Source organism: Dipodomys merriami, unplaced genomic scaffold (genome assembly GCF_024711535.1).
Source record: "Dipodomys merriami isolate MVZ:Mamm:240054 unplaced genomic scaffold, mDipMer1.0.p SCAF_44, whole genome shotgun sequence".
In the NCBI taxonomy this organism is placed as follows: Eukaryota; Metazoa; Chordata; class Mammalia; order Rodentia; family Heteromyidae; genus Dipodomys; species Dipodomys merriami.
In genome coordinates, this window is record NW_027206002.1 from 2,499,782 (window position 1) to 2,526,848 (window position 27,067).

General features: G+C 43.9%; 1 protein-coding gene across 2 annotated transcripts; it reads right to left on the reverse strand.

Moving 5' to 3' along the window:
* Window positions 1–26,537, reverse strand: Skp1 (S-phase kinase associated protein 1). Of its 2 annotated transcripts, XM_069993762.1 has the most exons (7): window positions 26,357–26,537; window positions 24,476–24,555; window positions 14,224–14,320; window positions 9,019–9,092; window positions 3,387–3,530; window positions 1,795–1,935; window positions 1–279 (listed from the first exon to the last, which is right to left on the reverse strand). In XM_069993762.1, exons 3-7 carry the CDS (start codon window positions 14,318–14,320, stop codon window positions 244–246), a joined length of 492 nt encoding a protein of 163 aa, XP_069849863.1. In that variant the 5' UTR covers window positions 24,476–24,555; window positions 26,357–26,537; the 3' UTR covers window positions 1–243. The 2 variants fall into 2 exon arrangements, with proteins under 2 accessions (XP_069849863.1, XP_069849862.1); XM_069993761.1 differs by lacking the exons at window positions 24,476–24,555; window positions 26,357–26,537 and adding an exon at window positions 17,313–17,419.
* Window positions 26,538–27,067: the final 530 nt, after the last annotated feature.

Genomic DNA, 27,067 nt, shown 5'->3' on the forward strand with positions numbered 1-27,067 from the left:
TTTCCACAGAGAACCCACAATTGTTTTATTCAGAAAAGAGAAGCTTTCACTCAGACTAGAAGAAACTCAGCCAAAGTTTGGGATGTGTATTCAAACTACACATGCAATGAGGACAATATTACGCTAATACAATTGATGTGCTGTTGCATTTGTCTACTGTTTGTCTAATATTAACAATTATAAACAGAGCAGTGCAACTAGTATTTGGAACAATCCTTGTAATGTTACAGTGTCAGGCACATTTCACTTCTCTTCACACCACTGGTTCTCTTTGCGTACCTAGAAGGAGAGACAAACATTGAAAGACTTGAAAGTACTAGGTTCTACTAGACCTAGAGGCTAGACTCCAGAAGCTAAAAATCCCCATAGTCTTCAATAGTCTGAGTCAGAAGGGCAGATGAAAAGCTGGAAAAATATTAGAGGTTTATTTTCTAGTCAGGCACTAGTGGCTCATATCTATAATTCTAACTACTCAGGAGTCTGAGATCTGAGGGTCACATTTAAAAGCCAGCCTGCTTTTTTTTGGTGCTGCTGCAGGCTTCCTGCCATCATGGTTAACTTCCTAAAACCCGTCATTCTTTTTGTAAGAAGTGTGGCAAGCACCAACCTCACAAAGTAACAGTACAAGAAGAGCAAGGATTCTCTGTATGCCTAGGGAAAGCATCGCTATGACAGGAAGCAGAGTGGCTATGGCAGTCAGACTAAGCCAATTTTCTGGAAAAAAGCTAAGACTACAAAGAAGATTGTGCTGAGACTTGAATATGTTGAGCCCAACTGTAGATCTAAGAGAATGCTAGCTATTAAGAGATGCAAACATTTTTGAACTGGGCGGAGATAAAAAGAGAAAGGGGCGGGGCTGGGAAGGTGGCTCAGTGGTAGAGTGCTTGCCTTGCATGCCTGAGGCCCTGGGTTCGATTCCACAGCACCACATAAGCAAAAAGAAAAAAAGCTGGAAGTGGCGCTGTGGCTCAAGTGGTAGAGCACTAGCCTTGAGCTGAAGAGCTGAGGGACAGCGCCCAGGCCCAGAGTTCAGTCCCCATGACCGGACCCCCCAAAAAAAAGGGGGCAAGGGATCCAGTTCTAAGCTCCAACTTTTGTTATGAAGACAATAAAATTGTGAGGTCAAATTCAAAAAATAAAAATAAATAAAAATAAAAGCCAGACTGGACAGAAAAGCCCATGAGATTCTTACATCCATTTAAGCACCAAAAACGCCAGAAGTGGAGCTGTGGCTCAAAATGGTAGAGCACTGGCCTTGAGGAAAAAAACTTAGTGACAGTGAATAGGCCTTGAGTTTAAGCCTCAGGAGATAGAGATAGAGATAGAGAGATAGAGACAGAGATAGAGATAGATATATATATATATATATAGAGAGAGAGAGAGAGAGAGACACACACACACACACACACACACACACACACAGTTTATTTCCTGATTCCTTTTTTCTTTGCTTCTCCAGGTTTGTATTCTGCCTTGCTGAAATTATCAAAAAAGCAAAGGCAATAGGCGATTAAGTTTGTCCTTTTGGCCTCTTTTTTAAAATCAAATAATGTTAAACCTATGACAAAATGTCCCAAGTACTGAAACTAGAAATTGTTACTGAATATGGAAGAATCTCTCTAGATCAAAACCCATTTTTTCTTATGTTTATAAAAGAGCAGTGTTATTTAAGTGTTTATAGATTCAGACACATAACGTGTGTATGCAGGACGCAGGGCACACACTAATTCCTCAAGTATCAACACTCCTTGATAGGAAAACTCTTTAAGACAAACAATGTGATACCTAACCTACCTGGGCTTCCTCCTCTTCAGTAAAGTCATTCTTAATGTTGAAAGTTTTGCGAATCTCCTCAGGAGTTTTCCCCTTAATCATATTGGCAACAGTCTTGCATGTGACATCAAGCAAACCTTTGATGTCTAAGTAGTTTGCAGCCTGTAAAATGACAGCTGTTCACTGAAGTATACTAGACTAAATCCAAAGTTAGCAACTAAACAACCTATAGCTAATTAACTTTGAAGTGCTATTTTTCTCATTTTTTCAGATTTCTTCTTTCATCTGTTGAAAACATGCTACTCTTTAAATATTTCCATATTTGCCTAGATATCTGATAACTTTTAATTCCACTGAAGTAAAATAATATACTTTTTTTGGTGCTAGTCCTTGAGTTTGAATGCAGAGTGTAGACACTGTACCTGAGCTTCTTTAGCTCAAGGCTAGTGCTCTACCACCTGGAGTCACAACCCGGAGCCACAGTGCCACTGTGAGTTCACTGGAGATGAGTCTCACGGACTTTCCTGCCCAGGTTGGCTTCCAACCACAATTCTCAGATCTCAGCCTCCTGAGTAGCTAGAATTGGGGTATGAGCCACTAGCCCTTAGCTAGATTAATTTTTTTTTTTTTTTTTGTCGGCCGTGGGGCTTGAACTCTGGGCCTGGGCGCTGTCCCTCAGCTCTTCAGCTCAAGGTGAGCGCTCTACCACTTGAGCTACAGCGCCACTTCCGGTTTTCTGGTGGTTTATTGGAGATAGGAGTCTCACGGTCTCTCCTGCCCGGGCTGGCTTTGAACCGCGATCCTCAGATCTCAGCCTCCTGAGTAGCTAGGATTACAGGCATGAGCCACCAGCGCCCGGCTAGATTAAATTTTTATGACTTGAATTCTTGACAGTTTATGGCTCAGAACATGTCTATCTTAAGAATTCTACTGTCACTGGATATAAATGTTCTGTGCGTGTCAATTAAGACAAGTTAATCAGTCATATTGTTCAGTGTATACTGATTTTATCTACTTGTTCCATTAATTATTAGTAAACAAATACTGGGATATCTATGACTAGAGATTTGCCTATTTCTCATCTGACTTCCACTGGTTATTGTTTCACTTTCTGGAAGTTCTCCTTCTTATATCCTCTTGATGAATTGATTTTTTTTTAACTGTATTTTTTTTTGTCTTTTCTTTTTTGGTACTGGGGATCGAACCCAGGATGTTGCACTTGCTAGGCAAGCGCTTTGCCACTGAGCTACATCCCAGCCCTGATTCCTCTTATTCTGTTAACATTCTGTTACAAAATCTACTCTGATACAAAATCTACTTTGATATAGTCACTGTAGCCTTCTTAGTGTTGGCATATACTTATTTTCCCATTTTACACTCAATTGTGAGTTTACATTTAAAGCACAGCTGAATCCTATATTTCTATGCAATCTGCCATCTTTGCCTTTTAACTGGTATTTGGATCACTTATATTAACTGTAATTGTTAATATAGAGCTTTAAATATAACATTACATTTGTGCTCAGAGGATATTACAGCTCACTAGTGATGCATTTATCAAATTCAGCTACCACATACATACGCTGGAATAGAACTATCTTATAAAGACATACCAGAATAAGTTCAAAAAGTGTTCCTTGGTCAACTTTCAGGAATTCTTGGTCCCAAACAGGAATATCATCTGTACGCTTTTCTTTGTTCTCATCATCCTCAGGAGGAGGAGGATCATCCTTGTGGTGGGTGCACCACTGAATGACCTGAAACAACAGAAGAACAAATCCCTCTGTGGTCTTTGTTACAACATATTCATTCCCCTGCTGGAACATCCCTTATTCTTGGGATAAGAAGAGGTTGTTGACTTGAGCAAGGGGATAAACTTCAGGAAAGACTAGTTTGAAAAGCAAAAATGAAGTTTGAAGAATCTTTAAAAATACTTAACAGGTGCCGGGCGCTGGTGGCTCACGCCTGTAATCCTAGCTACTCAGGAGGCTGAGATCTGAGGATTGCGGTTCAAAGCCAGCTCGGGCAGGAGAGACTGTGAGACTCCAAACCACCAGAAAACCGGAAGTGGCGCTGTAGCTCAAGTGGTAGAGTGCTCGCCTTGAGCTGAAGAGCTGAGGGATAACACCCAGGCCCAGAGTTCAAGCCCACTACCGACCAAAAAAAAAAAAAATACTTAACAGGTGAAAGATCTTAGCAGATAAAAGCAAGCCATGCAGACAGGGTAATATACTTGATAGTGCATTAAAAACTTCTGCAGGCTGGTCATGATGGTACAGGCCAGTAACAAACCAGCCTGGTGAGATTCTTATCTCCAAATAACCACTAAAAAAAAGGTGCAACTGTAGCTCGAGTGGTAGGGTGCTACCTTTGTGCAAAAAAAACCCAGGCCCTGAGTTCAAGCCCCAGGACCAGCACCAAAGAAATCCTATGAGTCTATCTCATCTCATTCAGAATAATTACCAAGAAACAGCAACAACAACAACAAAAAGGGAAACCTTTATACAATATTGATGGAACTGTAAACTACTACAGCCACTGTGGAAATTAATAGACATTCATCAAAAACCTAAGAATAAGCCGGGCATCAGAAAGAAAGAAAAAAGGAAAAGCCAGTAAGATGCAGTGGCTTTCACCTACAATCACCTACAATCCCAGCCATTAAGGAGGCAGAAATAGGACTGAGGTTTGAGCCCAGCCTAAGCAAGTTAACAAGGCCCTATCAGTTCATATCTGTAATCCCATCAATGAAATAGCAAAGGGGTTTGGGGTTGGCTTAGGCAAAGAGCACAATACACTATCTGAAAAAAATAAGACAAAAGGGCTTGAGGTTATTAATAAGTTTAAAACTCCAGTACCATAAAAAGAGAGGAGAAACTTTAATAGCTTTGGAAAGGAGGAACCTAGTTATGGAAGAAGACAGAAACAGCAATTAGCACTTGCCTATAGGTATTGTTTTTGTCGGTCATGGGGCTTGAACTCTGGGCCTGGGTGCTGTCCCTCAGCTCTTCGGCTCAAGGCAAGCGCTCTACCACTTGAGCCACATCACCACTTCTGGTTTTCTGGTAGTTAATTGAAGATAGAGTCTCATAGACTTTCCTGCCGGGCTGGCTTTGAACTGCGATCCTCAGATCTCAGCCTCCTGTGTAGCTAGGATTACAGGCAAAAGCCACCGGTGCCCCAGCAAGAGATTTTTTTTTTTTTTAATGTAGCTCAGGGCTGTAACCCGTGCACTTAGGAGGCTGTAGCCAGAAGATCCTGAGTTCAAACCTGGACTCAAGTAAGACCTTATCTCAATGAAAAGAAACCAGGCATTAGTGGCTCAAGCCACTCAAGCTAGTAAGTATCTCTACTTGAAGCCAGCCAAGGCAGAAAATTAATCATCAAAAAGTGGGAAGTAGAGATGTGGCTCAACTGGTATTGTGCCAGACTTGAGTGAAAAAACTGAGGGAAAGCAAGGGAACTGGAATTCAAGCCCAAGTTCCAACACATAAACAAATAGGCACACGTGCGTGCAAATTATATAAGATTGTTATTGGTCAGATGAGAAAACAAGTATGGAAAATCTACTATAGTACTTTCAGTTTGGAATCATGCAAATCGGTTAAAAACTTCAAATCCTCAGAAGCAGCCTGAGATCACCACATCTACTATCTCCATGTTTGGTCACTATATTCTAGCTCCCACACTAGCATACTCTTGTCTTCCAGTCAAGCACTAGGACCCAAATCCAAAATTTTTTCTCCTCAATCTTTTTTCCCCCCACCTGGTCGTAGGGCTTTAACTCTGGGCCTGAGTGCTGTCCCTATGCACTTCTTCAGCTCAAAGCGAGCACTCTACCGCTTGAGCCACAGCACCCCTTCCTCTCCTCAATCTTCAAGTCTTTAAGATCATCTTCTTGGAAAAGCATTTCCTAACCATTTTTTATTCTAAAAATACTTAAATCTTTCACCAATCAACTCAATATGCCTTCTCTTTTTTATTCTCCATAGCTTTTCTTTCCCATCTGACTTATTTCTCACATTGACATAGCTATACCCTTCTAGAATGTACAGTGTTTATTTCTTTAGTTCATAGCTGTACACAACTCTGAATGACTACAAATAACTGACAACAAACAAATGTACTTTCACTGGCTGGGAATGTAGCATAGTGATAGAGTGCTTCTCCAGCATGCACAAAGCCCTGGGTTCAATTCCTTAGTACCACATAAACAGAAAAGACTGGAAGTAGCTCCAGTGTTTGAGTGTTAGCCTTGAGCAAAAGACGCTCAGGGACAGTTCAAGCCCCAGGACTGGCAAAAAAAAAAAAAAAAAAAAAAAAAAGTTCTTTCAAAAGCATTTTACATTAATACAGAGAATATTAATTATAAGGCAGTAGTAATTATAAGGCAGTATGTAGAGGGTTGGGGATTTAGCTCAGTGGAAGAGCACTTGCCTAGCAAGTACAAGGCAAAGAAAAAAAAAAGAATATGTAGAATTCAGGGAAAAAATGAAATCCAATAAGATAACAGTTTATAGCTTCTAAACCATAAAATATTATGTATTACATAATAAGCACACTGGTAAGAAAAATTCTTGGTTAAGGAATGGTGGGCCACATCTGTAATCTCAGCCATTGAGGCAGCAAAAATTGGGAAGATCAATACCAGCTCCACACAAGTAAGACTCCCCATTCCTCCAATCTCAACAATTATCCCAGCTATGTGGGAGTCGTAGTAGGTTGGACTGAGAATGGCCCCAGGTATAATACACCTATCTGAAAAATAACTGAAGCAAAAGAGATGGGGGTGTGGCTCAAGTGGTAGAGGGCTAGCCTTGAGATGAAGAGCTGAGGGACTACTCTGGGCCCAGGCCCAGAGTTCAGGCCCCACAATCGACAAAAAAAAAAAAAAACCTGGGCTGAGAAGGTGGCTCAGTGGTAGAGGGCTTGCCTCGAATGCATGAGGCCCTGGGTTCGATTCCTCAGCACCACATTAAGAGAGGGGGAAAAAAACCTCTGTATTTGTTAAACTAAAAAAAAAAGTTTTGTACTTCTTAAGACCATTAAAAAAGGATGGTTAAATGAAAACAGACAACACTGAACATAGACGTGGCCAATAAGTGAAAAAGTATCCAACCATTTACCAAAAAAAAAAAAAAAAAATCACTTTTTTGTGCCAGTCCTGAGGCTTGCACTCAGGGAGTCTAGGTACTGTCTCTGAGCTTTTGTGCTCAAGTCTAGTGCTCTACTTGAGCCACAGCTCCACTTCTGGCTTTGTGGTGCTTAAATGGAGACAAGAGTCTTAAGGACTTTCCTATCCAAGCTGTCTTGTAACTGTGATCCTCAGATCTCAGCCTCCCGAGTAGCTAATTACCAGCATGAGCCACTGGAAGACTAATAGTCAGTGTTGGTAAGAGTATGAAAAAATAGACAATGTAGCTCCAACTAATGCAGGAGTCAAGTTCTTAAGAGAAAGCCTAAGATGAAACTGCATAAATTTCAAGTCAGTGACCTTCGAAGTCTTCAACAGGCAAAAGCCAACTGGAGCTGAACAGTCTTTTCTCTACATTTGGCCACTTTTTATCCCAATGGATATTCCTAAAGGTTATTTTTCTTTACAATGTGTTAGTAAGCCCTTTGTCCTAAAATCCTATACAATATGGGGACTCTTCATACTTAGACACAAGGGTAATCAATAACAAAACAAAAACCCCACAGGTTATTTTCAAGTTCTCATTGTTTGCAACAAATACATTTTTTTCCCTAAGCACATATGCTATTTGTTGTATTTCACCAAATGTTCGTGGTACAAAAGACTAGACAATTCAAATATTCACAATGTCTGCAACAACAAGCTACTGTAAATTATCCAGTTACAAACCTTACCACCTAACACTTAAAAAAGGGATGCTATCTGCTTGCAGTGGCTCAAACTTGTGATCTTAACTTCTCAGGAGGCTGAGATCTGAAGATCACAGTTCAAAATCAGCCAGGACAACAAAATCCATTGGGCTTTTTTCTTTGGTCAGTTGTAGGGCTTCAATTCAGGGCCCGGGCTCTGTTCCTGACCCACAGCGCCACTTCAATTTTTTTATGGTTAAATGGAGGTAAGACTCTCACAGACTTTCCTGCCCAGGCTGGCTTCAAATTACAACCATCAGATCTCAACCTCCTGAGTGGCTAGGACCACAGCCACCACCACCCAGCTAAAACTCTTATCTCCAATGAATTTCCAAAAGTCGGAAGTGGAACGGTAGCTCAAGTAGTAGAGTGCTAGCCTTGAGTGAAAAAGCTCAGAGACAGCACCCAGGCCCCAAGTTCTATCCCCAATACTGGCAAAAATAATTATTTTTAAAAAAATTATAAGTTAGCCGGGCACCAGTGGCTAACGCCTATAATCCTACTCAGGAGGCCAAGATCTGAGGATCGTAGTTCAAAACCAGCCTGGGAAGGAAAGTCTGTGAGACTTGCTCCAGTAAACCACCAGAAAAACAGAAGTGGTGCTGTGGCTTAAGTGGTAGAGCGCTAGCCTTTGAAGAGCTGAGGGACAGCACCCAGGCCCAGAGTTCAAGTCTCACAACCAATCAAAAAAAAAATAATTTTGGTCTTAAAAAGCTATCTACATTTCCCTATGAGGGAAGTGGATTTAGGATTATGATCATCATATCCTAGATTTACTCATACTCATTTACTCAAGCCACACTGGAAGTATGTAAAACCTTCTAAACTAAGTTCATTAAAAAGTCTAGAGTAGATGGGCGCCGATGGCTCATGCCTGTAATCCTAGCTACTCAGGAGGCTGAGATCTGAGGATCACTGTTCAAAGCCAGCCCAGGCAGGAAAGTCTATGAGACTATTACCTCCAATAATCACTCAGAAAAACGGAAGTAGTGCTATGCTCAAGTGGTGGAGTGCTAGCCTTGAGCTGAAGAGCTGAGGGACAGAGTCCAGGCCCAGAGTTTAAGCCCCAAGCCAACCAAAAAAAAAGTTTAGAGTGTGGTGGTAACAAGCCAGTACTTGGGGCACTGAGGAAAGAGGATCTTAAAGTGTTCAGGGTAGGTCAGAGCTACAATGCAAGAACTTGTCTCAAAACAAAACTAAATAAAGTCCAAGTGACCCAATTCTAAAAATTAAACCCTTTAAAGACCTTACCTGAGGTTGGCAATATATCTCAGTGGTGGCTGAATATGTGTAACATGCTCAAACTTCTGGGTTGATTGCCAGCACACCAAAAAAAAAAAAAAGGAAAAATAAAGACTTTACCTTTTTTAATATTGCTGCATTAACATTTGGTAGAGGAACTGGGTCGTCATCTCCTTCATCATCCATTCCCAAATCTAAGAACACCAGAGAAGAGTAGCCATTATTTCCTAACTCCACTATAATACTTACACCAAGTAACTTGCAAAACAAGTTGTTTCAATGAAAATTAAGAGGTATTTTACTAAGAACATTAGAAACAGAAATGACAAATGACATGTGTTTTACTCCAAGTAATCGCGTGAGTAAATACAGGCACGGTAAAGTTCTTCATTAGAAGCAAAGTATTTAGGATGGGTGCCGGTGGCTCCTCCCTGTAATCCTAGCTACTCAGGAGGCTGAGATGTGAGGATCACGGTTCAAAGCAAGCCTGGGAAGGAAAGTCAGTGAGACTTTTTTTTTTTTTTTTTGGGTCCAGTCGTGGGGCCTGAACTCTGGGCCTGGGCACTGTCCCTCAGCTCTTTTAGCTCAAGGCTAGCGCTCTACCACTTGAGCCACAGCGCCACTTCCGGCTTTTTTCTTTTTGGTTATGTGGTACTGGTGAATCAAACCCAGGGCCTCATGCATGCAAGGCAAGCGCTCTACCACTGAGCCACCTCCCGAGCCCCTCAGTGAGACTCTTATCTCCAATAAACCACTCAGAAAACCCTAAGTGGCCCTGTGGCTCAACTGGTGGAGTGCTAACCTTGAGCAGGAAGAGCTGAGGAACAGTGCCCAGGCCAAGCTCAGGCCCCACGACCGACCAAAAAAAGAAAGAGGAGAGGAGGGGACTCTTCCAGTTTTTCCCTCCTGTCCCTACCCACAAATTAGTTCATTTTCTACACAGTATCTAGTAAGTACCACTGCCACATTTGTTCACCCTTTGTTCCTCCATTTCTGTGCCCTTCCTTACCCTCCCAAAAACATATAAAGGAACAAACAAGACAAAAAAGAAAACAAAAACAGCAACAAAGAAACCTCTTGTTTCAAGACAAGTTTTTAAAAACTAAGTATAAGCTGGGTGTCAGTGACTCATGGCTGTAATCCTAGCTACTGAACAGGGTGAAATCTGAGGACCATGGTTCAAAGCTAACCTGGGTAAAAAATGCATGAACATACTCATCTCCAATTAACCACCAAAGTGCCTGCCTGAAGTAGGGTTATGTTTCAAGTGGCAGAGCCTTGAGTGAAAATGCTGAGACAGCACTAAGGTCCTGAATTCAAGCCCCAGGACCAGCACAAAAATGAATTAGTAAAGCTAGGTATAAAAGGGTAAAAGTTGAGCTCAGTGCAGTGGCTCATGCATGTATGAGATCTGATATTCAAGGTTAAAAACCAGCCCAAGCAGAAAAGTCTGGAAGACTCTTAGCTCTAATAAATTACCAAAAAGCTGAAGTAGGGCTGTGGCTCAAGTGGTAGAGTGCTAACCTTGAGCAAAAAAAGCTCAGGGACAGCACTCAGGCACTGAGTTCAAGCCCCAAGACCAGCAAAAATAAAAAATAAAAAAAAGATAAATATTATCTAATAAAAATAGGACATGCTATTATATTTACCTAAAAATGTCTCAGGACACTGAGGGAAAAATTAATATTATGACTAGGGAAGTTAAAGAGAATGTGGGGTAAGGTACTTCTTTGGTTAGCAGGGTCTTGCTATATGTAGTCCAGGATGGCCTGTTAACCCACTAGGCTGTATCCTTAGCCTGTAAGAGCTAGAATCACAGGCAGGTATGTACCTATGCCCAGCTGAGGTACTGATTTTCAACATATACTCTGGGGCATTATACTTATTACTTGTAACTATGAAACAAAGTTTCTCTAGTAAAAAGTTAGCTTTCAAATTCTCAGAAAGGTTGGTGAATTGTCAAGAGAAAAAAATCTATAGAGTTAAAATCATGTTAAAGATTCTGAATAAAAATAGGTTAAAGCCCAGTGCTAGTAGCGCACATCTGTACTCCTAGGTACTCAGGAGGCTGGGATCTACAAAACCAGCCCAAGCAGTGAAGTCCATGAGACTCATCTCCAATTACCACCTAATAACCATAAGTGGAACTGTGGTTAAGTGGTAGAACACCCAAGCCCTGAATTCAAGCCCCATGATTGACCAAAAAAAAAAAAGTTAAACCAAATGCCTCTACCCTTCAGCTTCTAGGTACCTAAAGATCTAACAAAGTTATTTAGTAACTGTCAAGTGCCAAAATTAGAAGCCAAAGTTGTGCACTCGAGGTCACTCAGCTTTATAAATTTCAGTAAAGTGGTAGAGTAGATTCAGAGGGCTGGAAATGTGGCTTAGTGGTAGCTGCTTGCCTTGCATGCAAGAATCCCTGGGTTCAATTCCTCAGTACCACATAAACAGAAAAAGCTGGAATTGGCTCTGTAGCTCAAGTACAGTGCCCAGGCCCTGAGTTCAAGTCCCATGACTAGCCAAAAAAAAAATTTTTTTTGTTTTGTTTAGGGAATATATTGGTAAAGAACACAGATCAGCTGGCTTATATTTCAACTTACACGGAAATAGTCTATGATTACAAAGGAATGTACTAAGTTCCTTGTGGTTATAAAGAACACTTCTCTACCATTTAAGTGTGTAATGTTTTCTTTTTGTTTTTAAGACCTAATGCACAAGTAGCAACATTCATTCCTTTATGCTATTTAGTTTCAAGGACTTCTGAAAGACACCTGTATTCTGATATCACATTCTGATCCAAAACAAATAAGCCAATCCACATACACATGCCAAGATCTTCACTTCTGATTGTCCTTTTTTTTAAAAAAAAAAAAAAAAAGGTACTGTTTTCTAAGTCACATGAAACTAACCAGAGATACTGAAGATGCAAAACAAGAAAAGCACCGAAGTTGCCAAATTCCAGTCTCCCAAATAGAATCCTATATAAGACCATTGGTACTTAAACCATTTCCCTTTGATCTCAAAGGATACATACATAGGGAAGGCAAGTTCACTTGCTTCAGTGATCAAAGGAGCTCTATGTTCTTAAAATTGGCAAATGCTTCTGTAAAGCAGCCCAAGACATATTAGTGTATCAAAAATCAACTAAGATGAGCCAGGTGCTGGTGGCTCATGCCTGCAATACTTAGCTACTCAGGAAGCTGAATCTGAATCCCAGTTCAAAGCCAGCCCAGGCAGGAAAATCAGTGAGACTCTTATCTCTAATTAACCACCGGAAAACCACAAGTGGTGTTATAGCTCAAGTGGTAGAGCACTGACCTTAAGCTGAGGAGCTGAAGATAGCACCCAGGCCCAGAGTTCAAGCTCCAAGACCAATCAAAAAAACTATACAGGCATCAATTTTGCTATCAGTTTCTCATCTTTTAGAAAAAGCCTACTCATGTACCTTTAGGGACACTTGGGATTGTTTTTACACTATTAGTGAGCAAACCATGCTTTTTCACAACAGATACTTGATGAACAGGTCCGTGGGATGTTCCAATGGTTTTACAAACTTAATAGAAGAAATCTGTGTGTGTGTTAACAGGATATAGGACTCCAAGTCCTGGTACCAATTACTTAAAAGAATGCATTTTGCTTTTATCAAAAAACAGAAGTCACTAACTTAGAAAACTGAAGAAACACCCTGCAATTCAACTTCTAGAAGATGGAGTTAGGGCAAGGCTGGGGTGTTAAGAATATAGAAGCCAGAGCCCAACTCATGTCCTAAGTCCTAGCTACTTGAGGGGCAGAGATTGAGAACCTTGACTTAAGGCCTAGATCCTAGGCAAAAAGGGGAAACTTCCTTTCAAGTAATGGGAGATGACTGGGCATGGTAGTATGGGAAGCACAATATGGGCACAGTGGTGTCTTCACTTGTCAGTCCAGTGACACAAGAAAATATAAGTAGGAGGACCCAGGCTGGTCTGGGCATAAAGTGAGACTATACATGTCTATCTTTAGCAAGCTAGAACTCAGGCCAACATCCATACTCAATTGCCTCGTACATTGCTACACTGATCTTTTCAAAGAATCTCAGTTCAAATCTCAAAGTCATTCTTTTCAATTCCTCTCAAAACTCATTTACAACTCTGCCAACCACAGTATTAAAAGCCTACCCTGTTCCCAACAAATCAGCTAAAAGATCCCTGAATTTTACTTTTTCTTAATTTATCCTGTATTCCTAAGCATGATCTCCCAAAACATCCTAATTATTACTCACCAGGATTACATTATAAGTGTTTCCAAAACCTGAAATAACACCAGCCAAGATGCTCCCACAGCACCACTTGGCACTTAACTAATGCACTAATTACACCAAGTGACAGTTTGCTTTTAGTGTCTGGCTCTACTCCCTAGTTTCTAAATTCTTCAAGAGCAAAGATGACATCTCCTTTACCTTCTTTTCACTATAGTTAGTACAACACATAACCCTTCCTCTTCTCCAAGCCTTGCTTTATGTAGAGCACACACTCATGATCCACTTGCCCACCCTCCCAAGTACTGGAATTATAAAGGTTGCTACCATGCCATTTCTCTCTCTTCATTTACTTATAAGCTGTATATCGTTGTATATAAAAACTTCTGACATCTGAGTACTAAAGTGCTGCATATGTTCTGTACCAGTTTCTAAAAGATGACAAGAAACAAAAGGGAAAGCTTATTTCGGAATAAAAAGAAAGACATGTACACGTCTTTCCACACATAATCCACACTTTCTCTGAGACAGCATGCTCCACTTAGCTGCTATATAGCAAGACAACTTTTCTCCAATTTTTGCCTTAAGAACTTGTGACTCCCAACTTACTTGGAACAGAAATAAGCTAGTCTGAAGCTTGAGGATCATTTCGATCTTTAACAAGGTTATGGTTTTATCCATTTACAAAGGGGAAAAACCTATTAATTCAAACAATGCAGAAAGGACTGCCTAAATCAGAACAATGCACTTTATACATCTAAAACCAAAATGTAATTCTGTGCGTGTGCCCCCCTGGGGCTTGAACTCAGAGCATGGACGCTGTTTCTGTTACTCAAGGCTAGAACTCTACCACTTGAGCCACAGCTCCACTTCTGGCTTTTTGGCAAAGGCTGGGGTGTCTTTGAACCTCAATTCTCAGATCTCAGTCTCCTGAGCAGCCAAGAGTATGAGCCACCAGCACTCAACTCAGAATGTAAATTTTATCCTTCCATATTCTTTGATCTATCACTCATGTAAATTCAATATTTATCTCAAATTACCCATTTTTTTTCTACTTTCCTCCCACTCAAATTTTCTAATAAACTTACCTTCCAACATGGTCTTGATGGTCACAGATTGTTTGGCAATTTCTACATCAACTTCAAATATTTCTCCATCAGAACTCTGTAACTTAATTGAAGGCATCTACAAAAGGTATAGTGAATGTGAAATTTAAAAGATATTAAGTCATAGTAGCCATTTTACTAACTATAGTCAAGAAGCCTCTTAACATTAAGGCTGAGGACTTATAGTATGTAACCCTATAAAACAATTTTGTAAGTAATTCTTTAGAGACTAGCTTACAAGTGTTTCAAAGTATGTTTTTAAAGTGTTACCTACAAGGACCAAAAACTTTTTAAGGTCTGAATTTCTACTAACCAGCATTTATTTTTCTTTATTTTTTTTATTGTGAAAATACTGTACAGAGAGGTTACAATTACATGAGCAGGGTAATGAGTACATTTCTTATCAAGCATTGTTGCCTCCTCCTTTATTTCCCCTTGCCATCCCTTCCCATCTCCCCCTTCTCACCCCCCCCCACCAATAACCAGCATTTCTATAAAATGTTCAATAAAATTATGGAATATTTTTTTTGTGTGTGGTGGTGAGGCTTGAACTCTGGGCCTGGGTGCTGTCCCTCAGCTCTTCAGCTCAAGAGTAGAGCTCCACCACTTGAGCCATAGCACCACTTCCGGTTTTCTGGGTGGTTTATTGGAGGTAATAGTGTCACAGACTTCCCTGCCTGGGCTGGCTTTGAACAGTGATCCTCAGATCTCAGCCTCCTGAGTAGCTAGGATTACAGGCATGAGCCACTAATGCCCGGCAGTTCTGAAATATTCTGCTACTGAACTCCTTATTGATAGGAATCTATGTTTTTTTAGTTTTGATGCAAAATGTTTAAATTCTTATTATTCAAATAGTCATTTGAATAACTACCCATCACAATTCACTGACAGACCAGAAGGAAATTAGCCCAAAATAAAAGATACCAAATAAGATAGCAATTTTTTTTCAGTGAGATCTACCAGTGAAAAATGAGTTCAGGTCTCATGCCACAGTATTAAAATCCTAGTACCATACCCCCCCTCCCCAAAAAAAGGAAAAAAAATGAGGTCAAGTTCAGAGTAGATCCCAATATGCTCATTTATGCCTGAAACACACAAGACCACATACAAGAGAATAAAGGACTTTGATAAGCAGATGTCAAAATAGCTCAAAAAGGGCTTAAATTTCAAAGAGCTTTTTGTCTTTCATTACTCACTGTCCAGGTGTCTTAAATTGGAGATCTTCTGGTAAAATCCTTGTAATTGCCTATTACTTGCTTCAAAAATGCACTTATTAACTCAGATAAATTATAAGCCATTTGGAGAAAGAGATCTCTTACATAAAATTAAGCAATTAACTTCAGAGGACAAGGTACTGAAGGAGAAAAAAATACAAATTCAAGTTCTAAACCAGCAATTTATTATCTTCAGATTCTACCTCTACACTAGAACAGCATGTCTGGTTGTAAAAACTAACAAGATCTCTTTAAAACTCACTATCCCATATAGCTCCCAGGCTTGTGCTTCTGAGGTAATTCACAATCCCATGATGTTACTATCTTAGAGGGCTAACACCCTCTAAGTGGATTTGTATTAACTAGTGAGTTAATTTTCACAAAAATGTAGTTTGACAATTTTAGGTTCGAAGACTGAGGACTAATATTACTAAAATCACTTAAAACACTCATTAAGCTTTCCTGAAACAAATTTTCTCATCCCAGAAACAAGCTGCTGGAAGGAAACAGGTTTTACAATCAGCCATCAAAATATCCAGCTCTCACTTATCCGTGGTTGGACAGAATCGGATTTCACTTTTCACCTCACAAACATGTTTGCCAATAATGCAACTGTGCTGCTGAATGGATAAAGGAAACGTGTGATAAGGCAACATAAGAGAGCTTCAAAAGAAAATATTCTAAAATGTGCTCAATTTTTAATTAAAAAACTTATGTTCTGTTTCTATACCATAGTTCTGTTATGAACACTCCAGAATCACAAGTCTAATGCTGCAGCTGATAAAATTACTTTGTCAACCATTTCTTAATTTCCTTGGAATAATTCACAATAAATAAAGATGTGCTTAGTCATAATCAAATTCAGGTGTTGGGTTACTCGTAAAGAAGCCAGAATCTTATTAAATAACACAAGCAAATCGGTTAATCTGTAATTTGATGCACTTTGTAATTCTAGATAAAACAGAAAACTGTTAGTGTTACAGTAGAATTCAAGTGCATATTTTTAAAGGAAAAATGGATGGGATTTTTAATCTGACATCCTTCAAAAACATTTATTCAAGCCTTCAAAACTCCTGTACTTAAGAAATTAACCCTTAAGGTTGGCACACATCAAGTGCTATCACATGACACAATTTTAAAAAAAACAAACACGGTTTAAGTGACCTGGAATTTTGACTGCTCTCCTCTGCAAGGTAGACACTTGTTCTACGCCACAGATATGTTCTCACTGTGATTAGAAAACCCCAAACCTCAAGTTTACATTAAAAAGTGAGCCAAAAGCAGGTGAAGGGGGGGGGGGGTGTCGCACTATTATGACTACTGGTACAGTGATCATTTCATGGGCTCCAGGCTGAGGCAAAACAATGCAGAGCGTATAGTAGGGAAGAGCAGGGAGTTAGCTGCAGAAATGCGGCCGACAGTTAGGCAGGACTGTAACTAGTGACGCCGGGGAGAGGGGAGAGAAAGGAAAGGGGGTTGAGAGAACCCAGACGACTGACTACCCCAGGCCTGGGGTCGAGGCCCACGCCCCTACCCCGCGGGTCTGAGACAGCGAGCCCGACGCCGAGGCAGGCCCAGGCCGCAGCGTAGGCCTTGCAGCCGAGCCCAGCCTGCCCGGGAGCCCGGCTCTCATGCCCGGAGAGCTACGCCAACGCGCGGTCAGGCCCAAGCAGGCGCCGAAAAGACGGCCCGGGCCTGACAGACCCCCCGAGGTAAGAGGCCGAGCGGAGGCTCCCGCGCGCCTCAGGCGAGGCGAGAGAGGAGGCTGGGCCCAGCGGCCGCCCGCCTCACGCTGCCGCCGCTCAGCCCGCAATGCCGGCGCCACGGCTCCTTCCCGCTCCGTGAGCGGCTACTCACGGTGTTTGGTCTCGAAAAGACGGCGGACCAGGAGTCTGCCGGGAGCGAGGCGACGTCCGCGCAAGCAGAAGAGAAAGACGAAGACAAGGCCACTAGAGCGACGCCGCGCGGCGTCTCCTTTTATAGGAGCGGGGGGGTGAGGGGGTGGGGAGGGCCAGCGCCGAGGACCCCGGGCTCCGTGACGTCACACAGACAACGGGGCTGGCCGCCGAGAACGCCTGACGGCAGGCCGCGAAGGGGGGGGGGTGGTGAAGGCGGGCCCTGGGTTCTTGACCATGGGGTTCACCAGTGGGAGGCGGCAGGGCGGTGGAACGGCGGGCTTGAGAAGGATTTCTGCCTTACCCACGCCCTGGAGAGCGTGATCTCTTCCCTCACAGAGGCCCGGCACCGGTTAGGGAACAACACGGCCCCGGAAAGGTCTTTCAGGCAAGGGCTGTCCTGAGCGGAGTGAAAGACCCCAGTCCAGAAAGGCCTGGAAACAACAACAGGAGGTGGGGCGTGGGGGTGGGGGTGGGGTTCGCGGGTTGGGGGTATTTCACGGCCGTCTTCTGCCCTCACTCCCCATGATCACCGAGAGGGACCGCGTTGCTGAATGGCTGAGCAGCAGAGGCAGGCTGGGCACTGCCTCCACAGGTGGTGGTGGTTGATTTCTATCTATGTATTTGCGGCCCTGGGGTTTGAATCCTGGGCCTGGCGAGGCAGGTAGAACACCTGCGAGCCCCAGCTCCGCAGGATGCTCTTCCTAACCCTTATTTCCCACACCAACTTCTCAAGTGGCTTTGAAGGCCTCAGGTGGTCACTGTTGCAGGGAAAACCGAAACCTAGAGAGAGGGTGTGTTTGTAGCAGTGAGGATCTATGCCTTAGATAAACCGGCCCAGGGCCCTAAGTGGGAGTATTGGGGTGGGGGGTCCAGGCGTGACTGCTAGACCCAGCCTGGCCAGAATTCGGTTCTATTGAGCGGTTCCCAGAAGGCGGTGTTAGGATGAAGCAGCTCAAAGGAAAAGGGAGAAGTCTGAAAAGCATCCGCCTCACCTCACCCCATTGGGGGTTGTGCATCTGCCCAACCCCACTCCACCCCCCAACCCTACCCAGCCTAGGAGCATTACATCCCTCCCCAGGAGGCGAAGGCGCCTGGCTCACCTTGCCAACGGGGCACGTGATGGTATTCCTGACTCCAGGAAGACAAAAGACACTGCCACACAGGGCCCCCTAAAGAAACCAGAGACCAACAGCTCCTCTGGGATGGGACTGGGCAGGGAGGCCAAGCAGCTACTTGGGTTACCAGGTCTTTGTCTGCAAGCTGTGGTGTCCAGTGTCTGCCAGGTGCCACAGCTGATGACTGAAGATGAAAGGCCCACAGGTCTCATGCTTTTTCTCTGCAGCTCCACTTTCAAGCCCACAAGAGTGCCTTTGCTAGCCTGCCCGTCTATAAACTGGCACCTTATAAAATTGTTGAACTTCCTAAGTAGGACTGGGCTGTACCATAGCACACTGCTAATCCTGAGGACCCAACACAGGACTTTGCACAAAATAGATGTTTTTCCAAATACCTTCACCCCTCAGTGTTAGAAATATCAACAGAGGCTTGTTTTTTTTGGGGGGGGGGTCCGGTCATGGGGCCTGAACTCTGGGCCTGGGCGCTGTCCCTCATCTCTTCAGCTCAAGGCTAGCGCTCTTCCACTTGAGCCACAGCACCACTTCCAGCTTTTTTTCTTTTTTTGCTTATGTGGTACTGAGGAATCGAACCTAGGGCCTCAGGCATGCAAGGCAAGTGCTCTACCACTGAGCCACCTTCCCAGCCCCAACAGAGGCTTGTTTTAATAATAGAGATTTGGAGGTTGGGAATGTAGTTCAGTGGGAATTCATGTGTTTAGTATGCAACAGGCCCTGGTTCAAATCTCACTCCTCCCTGTCATTTGCTTGTGTAGACTAAAGTATAGATTATATACTGTTTAAGGTACAGAGTATGGCAGGAAAGATACACACAAAAAGTTAAGTATCTTGGGATGGGATTTGGGGTGGTTTTTCACTTTTTTATCCTTTTCTGTCTTTGAATATCAATCCAGAGGAATGCATTACATAGTAATTTTCTTAGTTGTTGCTAGTGGTGGTCATAGTGCTTGAACCCAGGGCCTGGACACTGTCCCTGAGTTCTTTTTGCTTAAGACTAGTGCTTTAAAACCACTTTGAGGCACAGCGCCACTTCTGGTTTTCTTGTGGTTTATTGGAGATAAGAGTCTCATGGACTTTCCTGCCTGGGCTGGCTTTGAACCACCATCCTCAGGTCTCAGCTAGGATAACAGGCATAAGCCACCACAGTGCCCAGCTGAAAAATAAATTTTACTTCATTGTCCAAAAAGAAATGTACTCATTCCCTGACTTATGAAATGAACCTCTGAGTACAACACCTTTATAATAATTTTTTTTAAAAACGGAAATCAATTTGACATAACAAACTTTTACTCTAATCTAGTGAAAGACAGTCCCCAATTATATTTTACACAAAATCTGGTAAAATGAAATTTTAAAATGAATTGGTCTCAAATGAATCCACTCAATCTAATTAATCTGATTCCATGGGGACAGGTTTTTCTGCCTCTTACACAAGTCCAGTGATTCTTAGACAAGGGGCAAGTTGAGAAACCTTAGTAAGAGTTCAGTGATGAAACACCGCCAAGAAGGAGCCAGCAGTGTTTTATCTGAGGTGACTGGTTTATCACTATACTTGCCCTCCCTGTAATTTTCCACTCAAGGACCCAGGGTAGTTACAGAACTATGGGGTACAGGCTGGAGATGATCTTTTCTTATCCACAATTTGAAACCCATGTCAGAAAGGACTGGCCCCACAATTTCTTTAGTTCGTGTGTGTGAGAGAGAAGGGAGGTACCTTTGGTTCCAGGGCTGGCCCTGAGGAGGCCAAGAGAGGCCTCATCTGTACTTCAGGCACTCTGTAATCAGAATCCCTGTTCTACTGAGGAAGGAAACAAACCCAAATACTGCCCCATACCAGATAGCGACTGAAGAGCAGAGCTGAGGCTCCAATGCCATTACAACCATTTACTGAAGCTTGACCCCAGGATCATTTTCTAGTTCACATCTGTTCCCAGCATATTATCTTCAGAGAAACTAAAAGTCCTGGAGTTCTAGCAGTCTGGATGGGAAAGTCTAGTGATTATAAGGAATCCATTTCCAGAAACGAATCCCCTTTGTAAATGGAGTCATTGCTTTCATATATTCATTGAACTCCTTAAAGATGATGCCTTCATAGTACATCAAAAATGGGTTTTTGGGGCTGGGAAGTTGGCTCAGTGGTAGAGCGCTTGCCTTGCATGCCTGAGGCCCTGGGTTCGATTCCTCAGCACCACATAAGCAAAAAGAAAAAAGCCAGAAGTGGCGCTGTGGCTCAAGTGGTAGGGCACTAGCCTTGAGCTAAAGAGCTGAGGGACAGCGCCCAGGCCCAGAGTTCAGGCCCCACAACCGGACCAAAAAAAAAAAAAAAAAAAAAATGGGTTTTTGCTGGGTGCTAGTGGCTCATGCCTGTAATCCTAGCTACTCAAGAGGCTGTGATCTGAGGATCACTGTTCAAAGCCAGCCCTGGCAGGAAAGTCCTTTTTTTTTTTTTTTTTTTTTTGGTTGGTTGTGGGGCCTGAACTCTGGGTCTGGGCACTGTCCCTCAGCTCTTCAGTCAAGGCTAGCGCTCTACCACTTGAGCCACAGCACCACTTCTGGATTTTTCTGCGTATGTGGTGCTGAGGAATCGACCCCAGGGCCTCATGCATGCAAGGCAAGCACTCTACCACTGAGCCATCTCCCCAGCCCTCCATGAGGATTCTTATCTCCAATAAACCACCAAAAAACCAGGAGTGGCACTGTGGCTCAAGTGGCAGAGGGCTAGCCCTGAGCTGAAGAGCTGAGGGACAGTGCCCTGGGCCAGAGTTTAAGCTGCATGACTGACAAAAAACAGGGGGAAGGAGGGTAGTTGCCAGGCACTGGTGGCTCATGCCTATAATCCCAGCTACTTACACGAGGCTGAGATCTGAGGATCGTGGTTCAAAGCCAGCCCTAGCAGGAAAGTCCATAAGACTCAACTCCAATAAACCACCAGAAAACCAGAAGTGGAGCTGTGGCTCAAAGTGGTAGAGCACTAATCTTAAGCAGAAAAGCTCAGGGACAGTGCCCAGACCCTGAGTTCATGCCCGATGACTGACAAAACATAAAAATGGAGTTTTGCAGCTCAGAAATGAATTCATGTTCCCATTATCAGGCACTTGTCCATGGGACAGACTCTGGACCCTCGACCACACAGGAGCTCAGAAACCAGTTGCCTTGGTCAAAGGTCTTCCAGCTGCAGCCTGATGCTATGTCACCTCTGTCCTGTTTCCCTGATAGCCACTTGGTAGCCACACTTCTTACCTTTGTTCTATGATCTTGGCTGAGTCACTTCACCTTGCTAAGGTTCCGCTTCTATGGTGGTGGTCGTGGGGCCTGGGTGCTGTCCTGAGCTCTTCAGCTCAAGGCTAGCACTCTACCAATTGAGCCACAGCGCCACTTCCGGCTTTTTCTGCTTATGTGGTGCTGAGGAATCAAACCCAGGGCCTCATGCATGCAAGGCAAGTGCTCTACCACTAAGCCACCTTCCCAGCCCCTCAGCTTCCTTTGTTGGAAGAGTTGGGAAGAAGGACGTAGGATAACACCAGAATCATTTTTCCAAAAGTCTGGAGTTGGAGAAATAATTAAGCCAGAGGAAATCAGTGTGGGGTTCTGAGAAGAGCCCCACTCTCCTTCCTCACAATAACAGAGAGAAATGAGGACACCTCATGTAAGTTTATCAAGAGAACTATCCTTTGGACTCTAGTAAAATCTAGTTTTCCCGTGGTGGGTATGGTAGTTCACACCTATAATCCCAGCACTCAGGAGGTGGAGACAGGAGAATGAAGAGTTTCAGGCCAGCCCAGGCTGGCCTCAGAATAAAACTATATAACTGAGTGGTAGTGCCTAGCATGTGTGAAGCCCTGGATTCAATCCCTGCACTGGGACAGTAGGCGAAAGAGGGGACGGGAAGGAAGCAATAAAGAAAATAAGAGTGTGCCATTTTGGTATACCCATGTGATCTGGAACAGATGTCTTCCCCTTGATGAGTTAGTGTTCTCTGTAAATCAGAGCTTTACAACAATAAGACATCACAAGAAAGGAAGGTACTGGTTTGGTTTGGTTTTGGTGAGTCCTCCGGCTTGAACTCTGGGATTAGACTCTGTCCCTGAGCTTCTTTTTGTCAAAGCTAGCGTTCTCCACTTGAACCACAGAGCCACCACTTCCAGCCTTTTCTGAGTAGTTTATTGAAGACAGGACTTTCCTGCCTGGGCTGGCATTGAACTGCAAATCTGCAGAGCTCAGGCTCCTGAGTAGCTAGAATTACAGGCATGAGCCACCAGCGCCTGGCCAAGAAATGTGCTCTTTATCTGACTTAAAACAACTATCCAAATGAATTCAGGGAAATGGGGGAAAAAGTTATCACAGGAGTTTTGTGAAAACTAATAATTCTAGTTACCAAAATGGCCAACCTTAAAAGAATGTTATTGTCAAGTGATAAGGATATGGAACTTTCCATCTGGTAGCTGAAGGACACAACAGCATGATACAGGCCCAATTCCTATGATTGTCTCAAACCATGGCAGAGAAGAAAGGGGTCTCATTATGTGTGGTCTTCCTTCAGGAAAAGATGCTGTGTCAAGACAATTCACTCCACAAGGCCAGTGTTAGTCCCTTCCAAGGGAGGTTGTACCCCATGCAAATTACCTTGTACTAGGTCATTGAAGAGGTAAGGAGCCTCTTAAAGTTGTTTCTGGTTGTTTTTTTTTTTTTTTTTTCCAATTCTACATTGCCATGCTGGGGAATCAGACATCTAGGACACAAGCTTACAGGATATAGTCAAACTATACCCAAATCCTAGCAGCAGTTTTATTCATAAGGGTCAAAAAATAAAAACTGGGGCTGGGAATGTGGCTTAGTGGTAGCGTGCTTGCCTAGCATGCATGAAGCCCTGGGTTCCATTCCTCAGTAAAAAAGCCAGAAGTGGTGCTGTGGCTCAACTGGTAGAATGCTAGCCTTGAGCAAAGGCAGCTCAGGGATAGTGCCCTAGCTCTGAGTTCAAGCCCCAGGACACGTGAACACACACACACACACACACACACACACACACACACACACACACACACACACACACACACACACACACACACACACACACCCCTGAGCCCTGGCCCTGAGTTCAAGCCCCAGGGCGGGTGAACACACCCACACACACCCACACACCCCTGAGCCCTGGCCCTGAGTTCAAGCCCCAGGACGGGTGAACATACACGCGCGTGCGAGCGCGCGCACACACACACACACACACACACACACACACACACACACACCCCTCAGCCCTGGCCCTGAGTTCAAGCCCCAGGGCGGGTGAACACACACACACACACCCACACACCCCTGAGCCCTGGCCCTGAGTTCAAGTCCCAGGACGGGTGAACACACACGCGCGTGCGAGCGCGCGCGCGCACACACACACACACACCCTGAGTTCAAGCCCCAGGACGGGTGAACACACGCGCGTGCGAGCGCGCGCACACACGCACACGCACACACACACACACCCTGAGCCCTGGCTCTGAGTTCAAGCCCCAGGACTGGCACACACACACACACCCTGAGCCAGGCAGTAGTGGCTCATATCTCCGGAGGAGGCAGAGATCTGAGAATCATGGTTCAAAGCCAGTCTGGGCAGGAAATTCCATGAGACTGTTACCTCCAATACACTTCCCAAAAGCCAGAAGTGGTGCTGTGGCTCAACTTGTAGAGCACTAGCCTTGTAAACCAAGGAATCTCAGCACCTAGGGATAGCACCCAGGCTTCAAGTTCAAGTCCCAGGACTGGCACAAAAACAAATAAAATGAAATAAAAACTGTAAAAATAAATACTAATCTGTAATGTATTTGTGTGATGGAATACAAAACAACAGTGAAAAAGAAACTGATACAAAAAACAAGAATCTCACAAAATTAAATGAGAGAAATTAGGTACAAGTATTTTCTACACAGAAGCGTTAAGTAGACACAAAACAGATAAAACCATGTAAGAGGAGGGAAGACAAGAAGGATTACATTACCTTTTCGCAGGTGGTAGGTATTGATGAGGGAGGTCTCTAGGAAATTTCTAGCATGATCCAGATAGGGGTTTCAGATATGCCTGCAGTGTAAAAAAGTACAGGTGCTGGTAGCTCAACCTGTAATCTACTCAGAAGCCTGAGATCTGAAGGTAGGAAAATGTGAAAGTCTTATCTCAAATTAACTACCAAAAAAGCTAGAAGTAGAGCTGTGGCTCAAGGGGTTAGGGTGCTAACTTCAAACAAAAAAGCTCAGGGACAATACCCGGGCCTTTAAGCCCCAGAACTGGTACCAAAACAAACAAACAAAAAATCATTAAGGCCGGGCGCTGGTGGCTCACGCCTGTAATCCTAGCTACTCAGGAGGCTGAGATCTGAGGATCGCTGTTCAAAGCCAGCCAGGGCAGGAGAAACTGTGAGACTCCTAGCTCCAATAAACCACCAGAAAACCGGAAGTGGCGCTGTAGCTCAAGTGGTAGAGCGCTCGCCTTGAGCTGAAGAGCTGAGGAACAGCACTCAGGCCCAGAGTTCAAGCCCCACGACCGACAAAAAAAAAATCATTAAGTTCAACCAGGCACTAGTGGCTTATACCTGAGGAGGAGACTTGGAGGATTAAGATATAAAGGCATCCCAGGCAGAAAAATCTGTAAGACTCAATCTCCAAATTACCAGCAAAATATTAAACTAGAAATGTGGCTCAAATAGTACAACGCCAGCTGTGAGCGAGCAAGCCAAGTAGAAGCTTTTTTTGGTGGTGGTTGGTGGTCATGGATCTTGAACTCTGGGCCTGGGCGCTGTCCCTGAGCTCTTCAGCTCAAGGCTGTTTTTTTTTTTTTGTGGTTTATTGAAGTTAACAATCTCACAAACTTTCCTGCCTGGGCTGGCTTTGAACCGTGATCCTCAGATCTCAACCTCCTGAGTAGCTAGGATTACAGGCGTGAGCCACCAGTAGTAGCTTCTGAGTTCAAACCTGGAGTATGAAAAATTAACAGAGCCTCAGTTCTATCTGTGTGCTTTACTGCATATAAATCACAACACAAAAAGAGGGAAATACGGGCTGGGATGTAGCTCAGTGGCAAAGCGCTTGCCTAGCAAGTGCAATGTCCTGGGTTCGATTCCCAGTACCAAAAAAGACAAAAAAAAAAAAAAAAAAAGAGGGAAATGTAACCACGTGGTAATGCCTGCAGCATGCTAGGCATGGTGCCAGTCCAGTTCTGAAGGACCTCATATAGCTTCCCCGCACAGCCACCCAATCAGTCACTGTCAAGGCTGAAGAAGCAGTGGGAGGTGCTAGGAGGGGAGCCAGGAAATGTCTGCAAGATCCCTGAACCCATAATTTAGTTGCCCCCAGCCTCAGAGTCTATCTAACTTGGTATCTTGATGGTGTACAAAAGTACAGAAGAAGCTGTTCATGGATTTCCTTGCCTCCACTTGGGCTGGTAGAGGTCTCCTTTGGAAATTTGCTGTGGCAGCTTTGAGGCAAAAGTGCTGATCACCCCTAAGTGGTAAAGGAGAAAACCTCTTGGCTGTCGGTACCCCATGCTATCACAAGCCCAGGTGGGATTGGAAGTTCTTGCAAAGCTCAAGTGGGCTTACCTATGAGATGGGGGTCTGCCTAAATCAATCTGCCTGGAAGCTTGCTATTGCCAGGAACTAAGGGAAACATATATTACGCTCATAGCAACCCTATGAGCTGTTTAATATATAATTTTCTTTTACAAGCTGCCAAGGACTAGGTGACCTGCCCCAGGCCACCTGTCAGTGATCAGTGGAATTTGAACCCAGGCCTAGTTAATTCACTGCAGATAATTCAGAACATATTATAATGGCTACACTCTATTCCACTCATGCTCGAAAGGAGCCGCCCACTCCTACACCTCATACCTATTTAGAGTGGCAACACCCAGCGCAGAGAAGGCAGGCAGCGGAACTGCATGATTGGTCTGGCCAGCAGGTGGTGCCAGGGGACCACGTTGGCTGTCTCAGGCGTTCATCCCTCTCCCAGGCTGCCCTCCTGGGCCTTGGAAGTTCAGAGCTTCTCCAGATGTCCCCTGGCAGCAACCTCACGCCATCTAGGCTACAGTGTCCCTCTATGAAATGAGTTCACCAGGGCTGGAGTCAGGGATAGGTCAGGGAAGTGCAGCTAGAGCTTTCTGATGACAGAACAATGCAGTTCTGATTATCACCAGTTATGACCCCCACCCCCCCTCCCCCCACCCCCCTGCTCTGTACCCTTTGGCTCCTACAGAGCCCCAACAAGAGTTTTGGAATCAGTAAACTGGGCAGACACCAGAGAGGTCAGTCTCTGCAGTAAGCAGCTCAGCAGCCAGTGGCTGGCTGCACACAGAGTTCTAGGCTGGCCCCAAGTTGCATTTTAGGAAGCTGAGTAGGGTGACATCAGCGAGGCGAAGCCAAGTGTGACTGGCACTCTACCACTTTATCCACAGATCCATTTCTGGTTGTTTTTTGTTGTTTATTGTAGCTAGATTTCATTGGCTTTCCCCCCTGGGCTACTATGCTAGCATGCTACAGGCATTACCACGTGGTTACATTCCCCTTTTTTTGTGTTTACATGCAGTAAAGCACACAAACATA